This window comes from Mus pahari, chromosome 1 (assembly GCF_900095145.1).
Source record: "Mus pahari chromosome 1, PAHARI_EIJ_v1.1, whole genome shotgun sequence".
NCBI lineage: Eukaryota > Metazoa > Chordata > Mammalia > Rodentia > Muridae > Mus > Mus pahari.
In genome coordinates this window covers 123,022,978-123,032,538 of record NC_034590.1, presented here as the reverse complement: position 1 = coordinate 123,032,538, position 9,561 = coordinate 123,022,978, and the positions used below count along the sequence as shown (strand labels likewise).

At 38.1% G+C, this 9,561-nt stretch overlaps 1 protein-coding gene across 2 annotated transcripts in view; it reads left to right on the top strand.

Annotated features, from left to right (window-relative positions):
• LOC115064924 (membrane-spanning 4-domains subfamily A member 12-like) overlaps positions 1-9,561 on the top strand; it is a 24,530-nt gene that overhangs the window by 4,880 nt on the left and 10,089 nt on the right. Inside the window, exon 2 of one of the 2 annotated variants that reach the window (XM_029543859.1) lies at positions 3,581-3,730. The exons of the other annotated variant lie outside the window; for it this stretch is intronic. Within the exon in view, the coding sequence (XP_029399719.1) occupies positions 3,581-3,730 (150 nt within the window). The remainder of the gene's footprint in view (positions 1-3,580; positions 3,731-9,561) is intronic. 2 annotated transcript variants of the gene reach the window in all.

Here is a 9,561-nt window from a genome sequence, read left to right as displayed (position 1 = left end):
CCCATTCATGATAAAAGTCTTGGAAAGATCAGGAATTCAAGGCCCATACCTAAACATAATAAAAGCAATATACAGCAAACCAGTAGCCAACATTAAAGTAAATGGAGAGAAGCTGGAAGCAATTCCACTAAAATCAGGGACTAGACAAGGCTGCCCACTTTCTCCCTACCTATTCAATATAGTACTTGAGGTCCTAGCCAGAGCAATTCGACAACAAAAGGAGATCAAGGGGATACAAATTGGAAAGGAAGAAGTCAAAATATCACTATTTTCAGATGATATGATAGTATATATAAGTGATCCTAAAAATTCCACAAGAGAACTCCTAAACCTAATAAACAGCTTCAGTGCAGTAGCTGGATATAAAATTAACTCAAATCAGTGGCCTTTCTCTACTAAACAAAGGATAAACAGGCTAAGAAAGAAATTAGGGAAACAACACCCTTCTCAATAGTCACAAATAATATAAAATACCTTGGTGTGATTCTAACTAAGGAAGTGAAAGATCTGTATGATAAGAATTTCAAGTCTTTGAAGAAAGAAATCGAAGAAGATCTCAAAAGATGGAAGTATCTCTCATCATGCTCATGTATTGGCAGGATTAATATAGTAAAAATGGCTATCTTGCCAAAAGCAATCTACAGATTCAATGTAATCCTCATCAAAATTCCAACTAAATTCTTTACAGAGTTAGGAAGAACAATTTGTAAATTCATCTGGAATAACAAAAAACCTAGGATAGCAAAAACTATTCTCAACAATAAAAGACCCTGTGGTGGAATCACCATCCTCGACCTCAAGCTGTACTAGAGAGCAATTGTGAGAAAAAAGAACATGGTACTGGTACAGTGACAGACAAGAAGATCAAGGGAACAGAATTAAAGACACAGACATGAACCCACACACCTATGGTCACTTGATCTTTGACAAAGGAGTTAACATCCAGTGGAAAGAAGACAGCATCTTCAAGAAATGGTGCTGGCTCAACTGGCAGTTATCATGTAGAAGAATGCGAATTGATCCATTCTTATCTCCTTGTACAAAGCTCAAGTATAAGTGGATCAGAGAACTCTACATAAAACCAGAGACACTGAAACTTATAGAGGAGAAAGTGGGGAAGAACTTCGGAGATAGGGGCACAGGGGAAGGATTCCTGAACAGAACACCCATGGGTTGTGCTTTAAGATCAAGAATCGACAATGGGACCTCATAAAATTGCAAAGCTTCTGTAAGGCAAAGGACACTGTCAATAAGACCAAAAGGCAACCAACGGATTGGGAAAAGATTTTTACCAATCCTAAATCTGATAGGGAGCTAATATCCAATATATATAAAGAACTCAAGAAGTTGGACTCCAGAAAACCAAATAATGCTATTAAAAAATGGGACACAGGGCTAAACAAAGAATTCTCAACTGAGGAATACCAAATGGCTGAGAAACACCTAAAAAACTGTTCAACATCCTTAGNCATCAGGGAAATGCAAATCAAAACAACCCTGACATTCCACCTCACACTAGTCAGAATGGCTAAGATAAAAAATTCAGATGACAGCAGATGCTGTTGAGGATGTAGAGAAAGAGGAACACTCCTCCATTGCTGGTGGGATTGCAAGCTGGTACAACCACTCTGGAAATCAGTTTGGTGGTTCCTCAGAAAATTGGACATAGTTCTACCAGAAGATCCAGCAATACCACTCCTTGGCATATTCCCAGAAGATGCTCCAACATGTAATAAGGATACATGCTCCACTATGTTCATAACATCCTTATTTATAATAGCGAGAAGCTGGAAAGAACCCAGATGTCCCTCAACAGAGGAATGGATACAGAAAATTTGGTACATTTACACATGGAGTACTACTCAGCTATTAAAAACAATGAATTTATGAAATTCTTAGATAAATGGATGGATCTAGAGGATATCATCCTGAGTGAGGTAACCCAATTACAAAAGAACACACATGATATGCACTCACTGATAAGTGGATATTAGCCCAGAAGCTCGGAATCTTTCTTAGAAGGAGGAACAAAATACCCATGGAAGGAATTAAAGACAAAATTCAGAGCAGAGACTGAAGGAACAACGTTCCAGGGACTGCCCCACTTGGGGATCCATCCCATAAACAGCCACCAAACCCAGATACTATGGCAGATGCCAACAAGAGCCTGCTGACAGGAACCTGATATAGCTGTCTCCTGGGGGCCTTTGCCAGTGCCTGGCAAATACAGAAGTGGATGCTCACAATCATCCATTAGAGGGAGCACAAGGTCCCCAATGAAGAAGCTAGAGAAAGTACACAAGGAGCTGAAGGGGTCTGAAGCCCAATAGGAGAAACATCAATATGAACTAACCAGTACCCCCAGAGCTCCTTTGAACTAAACCAATCAAAGAAAACACATGGTAGAACTTGTGGTTCTAGTTGTATATATGTAGCAGAGGATAGCCTAGTCGGTCATCAATGGGAGAGGCCCTCGGTCCTGTGAAGGTTCTATGCCCCAGTATAGGGGGATACCACGACTGGGAAAGGGAATGGGTGAGTTGGGGAGCAGGGGGAGGGGATATGGAATTTTCAGAGGGAAAACCAGGAAAGGGGATAACATTTGAAATGTAAATAAAGAAAATTTCTAATAAAATATATTTAAAAAGATTTGTCATAATAGATGATTAAAAGCCATTCATCCTTGTTTCCAAAGTCAGAAAAAAATATAAAGAGACATTTCACTGAATAAGATAGAATGCAAACAAGCATATAGAAAGACATCATTAACAGTTGTCACTGGAGACTGAGGACGGGATTATGAGCTAACACTCTGCTAAAAACAGTAGCAGAGCCAAATGCTGGCGATGATGCAGATACTCTGATCCTCCCTTAAGACTGATGGTGAGAATATTTTTTAAAAAGGTACTGACATTGTGAATTATATTCTAGCAAGCTTTTTAATAAAAAAAATCCAGCTTCTAAAAGACAAAAAAGAAGAAAAAAACTATGCTCCTAGACATTTATCCTGGAGAACCGAAAACTAGTCTACATAGCAGTTTACAATTACTTACATAGTCTCCATCTTCAAATGCCAATCAGGTGAATATTTGAGCCAGATAGAGTCACAGATACCATATCCTGCTACAAAAAGAGGAATAAATCACACAAAGATACTTCAGCTTGTTGAGTCTCCATGCTGTCACCCTGAAAAGGCCAGCCTCAATGGGTGTACTAGAAACCATGTCTTTTGTCCAACACTCTGGAAATGATGCAAGTATGAGAAACAGATGAGTGATTACCAGGAGTTAGGAATGTCGATGGGGAAGTTACAAGAAAAGGTAGGAATTGGGACATTTCTGTAGCGACAGATTTGTCTTGATTTTGCTTGATAAAACATGACAAAATGACCTAGGACTATATCAAGCGTTGTATCCCAGCCAATGCCCCCATTCTAAAGTTCTGTAAACTGTCACTAAAGTTCTGTAAACTGTTCTGTAGACCATCACCTTTCTTCTTCATTCCAATGTTTGTCTTGAAGTGTGTTCCTTCTTAAGAGTTAGCTGGAATTGTGACAAAGAATGGCATCTTTTCCTTTCAGACCATACAATTAATGACAAGCCTGATTATACAGAGCCTAGGATACTTCTGGACATACCTGTTCTTTTCTCAAACTATTGTATTTGGATTTGGAAGTAATTATCCTCCTATCATAGGAAATTCGGGATACACACTTTGGGCCTCCTTGCTTGTGAGTAACTTCATCTCTGATAGTAACTACTATATGTATTCCTTACATTTCATAGATTTTGATCCAAGGACTGTGCCAGAGAGAGTACACAATCCTTGTTCACTATGAAACCATTCCCACATCTACCTGAAAAAGGACAATAACGATGTATTTTTTAAACCCTTAGTTTATTGCCTGCAATGTTCTTTCTTAATAATATTCTACATTTGTTGAATATTTAGCCAATCTGTGCAGATTTTGTCTGCTGGATCTGGAATCTGAGAGCCTGAAAGAATGGGGTGGACTATAGCGGGATGCTGTAGACAACTTTACTTTGGTTTCGGTGTACTCTTATGTACAAGTAAAACAAAGAAATCAATAGTCCTAGGAGGGTTGAGTTCAGGAAAACATGTAAATAAACATCCATAAGCACATACTAAGTATTAACAGAGCTACCCTTTCCCAGAACTTTCTCAGAGCAAACCAATTTAAATGCAATTGCCTGGCTTGTGCTATGGATTATATTTGGGAAGGCATGAAAGCAAGGAAAAGGCCATACCCAGGCTACACTGACCAGATTGGGTTCTATAGCTACGTTGTGACATTCAACAAGAATAAACATGTCTTGTAAATTGAATGTAAATATTTGTCAGCACAAAGTTATGTCAGAACAGTCCAGGAAACAAAATGCGCCTGAGGTTAAAAAGCCCTGTGCCTTTCCTTCTGGAGCCTTTCTCACCGCTGCCCAAGGCATTGTTCACCATGTATTGTTCTTTGGACAGAGTTCCAACATATCCCTCTTTTTGTATTTTTTTTAAATTTTAGGACATTGATTTTTATTTGGAGCCATCAATACTCTAAGAGAAGCACACAAACACTCTCTCTCTCTCTCTCTCTATATATATATATATATATATATATATATATATATATATATATATATATTCTGAAATTCTTCATCCTGGTAGCTAGTGGTCTATTTCTTTATATTAAATGGGACAGGACAATAACCACCTGTAGGGCTGAGAATCCTGAATATTCTGGAAACTCAAGTAATATGTTCCAGCATTATGGTAAATTTACAAATTTTAAAGTAAATAAGATAATAGCAAAAATATCTTGGGGAGTCATTCCCCATTTTCTTTTTTTAAAGTTGTTTCATAAGGGTGGAATGTGTACATTCTACAAATGTTTGATCTGGTGGGTTATAAGGGATTTGAGTGTTATGTTGAATTTGCCATTCATAACAGAATTTCTTAAAATTTCTACTAGTATAAGCAGGACCATTATGGTTTTTCTTAACTGTGTGGAAATACCCATAACAGTTAATTCTGCAGTAAGGTAGAAATAAGAGCTTTGGAGAGCGTAATTTATCTAACTTTGAATGTTGAATAGTTAATATTTTATCATGTTTTACAGTTTGATCATTCATATATAAATTGTTATGTGACCATCTTTGCTTGGGAAACAATGGTTAGCAACAGGAGCACCCAAAATCTCAGAGTCATTGGCACAAACAGGACTGTTGTGTTCTCTTCCCAGTTAACAAAGTGAAGCACAGGAGGATCTAATACACAAGTCCAGTGTATCTCAGCAGTAACAGATCCATTCCACAATAACAGCATAGCAACAGCACTTCTGCAGCCACACCCTACCCTCCCCCAAGATTTTGTCAGTTCTTTTCCTTCAATCACTGATTCCTTCATCTGAGTCTTTTTTTGGTAGAGAGTCTCTGTCCTTTGGGTATGATGTTTCTGTTGCTGCATCTTCTTCCTTCCTTTCAGGTGTAGCCTCTACAGATGCTTTGGAATCTCTTCATCTATCTTCTACAGATGGAGTGGGTCTTTCAGATATCCATACCAGCTCTTCCGCACCCTGAGGTCAAAAGATAAACACAGCCTCAGCTCCAGTGAATTAATGGAGCGGGGCCATTCAATTAGCCAGACTGTAACATCTCTCCAAAGACCATGGCCCTGACATAATGGGGGGTGTCAAAATGTTCTACAGCAATAGGTCAATCCCTGCCCAATTTTTTTTTAAAAAATTAAGTATGTCTCCCAGTTTCCATCTGTACCCCATAGTTAACCCTGTGCCACAGCTCTCCATACTCAAATCCTGCCCAAAGAGGGCTGGCCTCCCAAGAGTGCTGACACACCTAAGATCACAGGCTAACAGGCTCACAGGAGGGACAAGCTACAGTCACAGACAGCAAGACCAGCTAACACCAGAGATAACCAGATGGTGAGAGGCAAGGACAAGAACATAAGCAACAGAAACCAAAGTTACTTGGCATCATCAGAAACCAGTTCTCTCACGACAGTAAGCCCTGGATCCACAACACACCAGAAAAGCAAGATTATGATTTAGAATCACATCTCATGATGATAATTGAGGACTTTAAGGAGGACATAAAGAACTCCCTTAAAGAAATACAGAAGAACACATGTAAACAGGTAGAAGCCCTTAAACAGGAAACACAAAAATCCCTTAAGGAAATACAGGAAAATGAAACCAAACAGGTGAAGAAATTGAACAAAACCATCAAGGATCTAAAAATGGAAATAGAAACTATTTTAAAATCACAAAGGGAGACAACGCTGGAGAACAAAGAGATCAGGAGTCATAGATGCAAGAATCACCAACAAAATACAAGAGATAGAAGAGAGAATCTCAAGTGCAGAAGATACCACAGAAAACATTGACAAAACAGTCAAAGAAAATGCAAAATACAAAAAGTTCCTAACCCAAAGCACCCAGAATATCCAGGACACAATGAGAAAACCAAATCTAAGGATAATAGGTATAGAAGAGAGCAAAGATTCCCAACACAAAGGGCCAGTAAATATCTTCAACAAAATTATAAACCCCAAATAGATTAGTCCAGAAAGCCAGACAGTGGTGGCCCACACCTTTAACCCCAGCACTTGGGAGGCAGAGGCAGGTGGATTTCTGAGTTCCAGGCCAGCCTGGTCTATAAAGTGAGTTCCAGGACAGTCAGGGCTATATAGAGAAACCCTGTCTTGAAAAAAAAAAAGGACCGGAAAAGAAATTTCTCTCATCACATAAAAATCAGAACACCAAATGCACACAAAAAAAGAAAGAATATGAAGAGTAATAAGGGGGAAAGGTCAAGTAACATATAAAGGCAGACCTACCAGAATTACACTACACTTCACAACTATAAAGGTCAGAAGATCCTGGGCAAATGTCATATAGACACTACAAGAACAAAAATGCCAGTCGAGGCTACTATTCGCAGCAAAACTCTCAATTACCATAGATGGAGAAAACCAAGATATTCCATGATAAAACCAAATTTACACAATAGCTTTCCACAAATCCAGACCTACAAAGGATAATAGACAGAAAACTACAACACAAGGAAGGAAACTACACCCCAGAAAAAGCAAGAAAGTAATCTTCTTTCAACAAACATGAAAAGATAGGAACACAAACATAAAAATAACATCAAAAATAACAGGAAGCAACAGGCACTATTACTTAATATCTCTTAACATCAATGGACTCAACTATCCAATAAAAAGACATAGACTAAAAGACGAGATACATAAACAAAACTCAGCATTTTGCTACATACAGGAAACACACCTCAGTGACAAAGACAGATACTACCTCAGAGTAAAAGGCTGGAAAAAATTTTCTAACCAATGATCCCAAGAAACAAGCTGAAATACCCATTCTAATATTGAATAAAATTGACTTCCAACCAAAAATTATCAAAAAAGATAAAGAAGGACACTTCATACTCATCAAAAGAGAAATCTGCCAAGATAAACTCTCCATTCTGAACATCTATGATCTAAATTCAAGGACACCCACATTCACAAAAGAAACTTTATTAAAGCTCAAAGCACACATTGTGTCTCACACAATATTAGTGGGAGAATTCAACACCCCATTCTTAGCAATGGACAGATCATGGAAACAAACTAAACACAGACACAGTGAAACTAACAGAAGTTATGAAACAAATGGATTTAACAGATGTCTATAGAACATTTTATCCTGAAACAAAAGAATATGCCTTCTTCTCAGTACCTTAAGACACCTTCTCCAAAATTGACCATAAAATTGGTCACAAAACAGGTCTCAACAGATACAAGAAGATTGACACAATCCCATGCATCCTATCAGATCTCCACAGAAGTAAATTTAAAAAAATCATCAGATTCTACTAAAGAAGCCTATGCTCAACAAAACTAGAAAATCTGGATGAAATGGACAATTTTCTAGACAGATACCAGGTACCAAAGTTAAATCAGGATCATATAAACCATCTAAACAGTCCCATAACTGCTAAAGAAATAGAAGCAGTCATTAAAAGTCTCCTAACAACCAGGCATGGTGGCGCACACCTTTAATCCCAGCACTTAGGAGGCAGAGGCAGGTGGATTTCTGAGTTCAAGGCCAGCCTGGTCTACAGAGTGAGTTCCTGGACATCCAGGGCTATACAGAGAAGCCCTGTCTCTAAATAAATAAATAGGCTCCTACCCCCCACACACACCCCAAAAAGCCCAGGATCAGATGGTTTTAGTGCAGAATTCTATCAGACCATCAGTGAAGATCTAATACCAATACTCTTCCAACTATTCCACAAAATAGAAACAGAAGGAACACTACCTAATCCATTCTATGAAGCCACAGTTATGCTTATACATAAACCACACAAAGACTCAACAAAGAAGGAGAACTTCGCACCAATTTCCCTTATGAATAGTGATAAAAAAAATACTCAATAAAATTCTTGCAAACCAAATCCAAGAACACATCAAAATGACCATTCACCATGATCAAGTAGGCTTCATCCCAGGGATGCAGCGATGGTTCAATATAAGGAATTCCACTATACAAACAAACTCAAAGGAAAAAAAAAACCACATGATCATCTCATTAGATAATGAAAAAGCATTTGACAAAATTCAACACCCCTTCATGTTAAAAGTCTTGGAAAGATCAGGATTTCAAGGCCCATACCCAAACATAGTAAAAGCAATATATAGAAAACCAGTAACCAATATCAAACTAAACGGAGAAGCAATCACACTAAAATCAGGGACTAGACAAGCCTGCCCATGCTCTCCCTAGTGTTCAATATAGTTCCTAGCCAGAGCAATTAGACAACAAAAGGAGGTTAAAGGGATACAAATTGGAAAGGAAGAAATTAAAATATCACTACTTGCAGATGATATGATAGTATACTTAAGTGACCCCAAAAACTACACCAGAGAACTCCTAAACCTGATAAACAACTTCAGTAAAGTGGCTAAATATAAAATTAATTCAAACAACTCCATAGCCTTCCTCTACTCAAAGGATAAATAGACTGAGAAAGAAATTAGAGAAATGGCACCCTTCAAAATAATCACAAATAACATAAAATACCTTGGTGTGACTCTAACCAAGCATGTGAAAGATCTGTATGAAAAGAATTTCAAGTCTCTGAAGAAAGAAATCAAGACAATCTCAGAAGATTTAAAGATTCCCAATGTTCATAGATTGACAGGATTAATATACTAAAAAAAAGGCCATCTTACCAAAATTAATCTACAGATTCAATGCAATCCCCATCAAAATTCCAACTCAATTCTTACAGAGTTAGAGCAATTGCAAATTCATTTGGAATAACCAAAAACCCAGGATAATGAGAAAACTATTCTCAGCAATACTGGTGGAATCACCATCCCTGACCTCAAGCTGTATTACAGAGCAATAGTGATTAAAAACTGTGTGGTAGCCGGGCTTGGTGGCACACGCCTTTAATCCCAGCACTTGGGAGGCAGAGGCAGGTGGATTTCTGGGTTTGAGGCCAGCCTGGTCTACAAAGTGAGTTC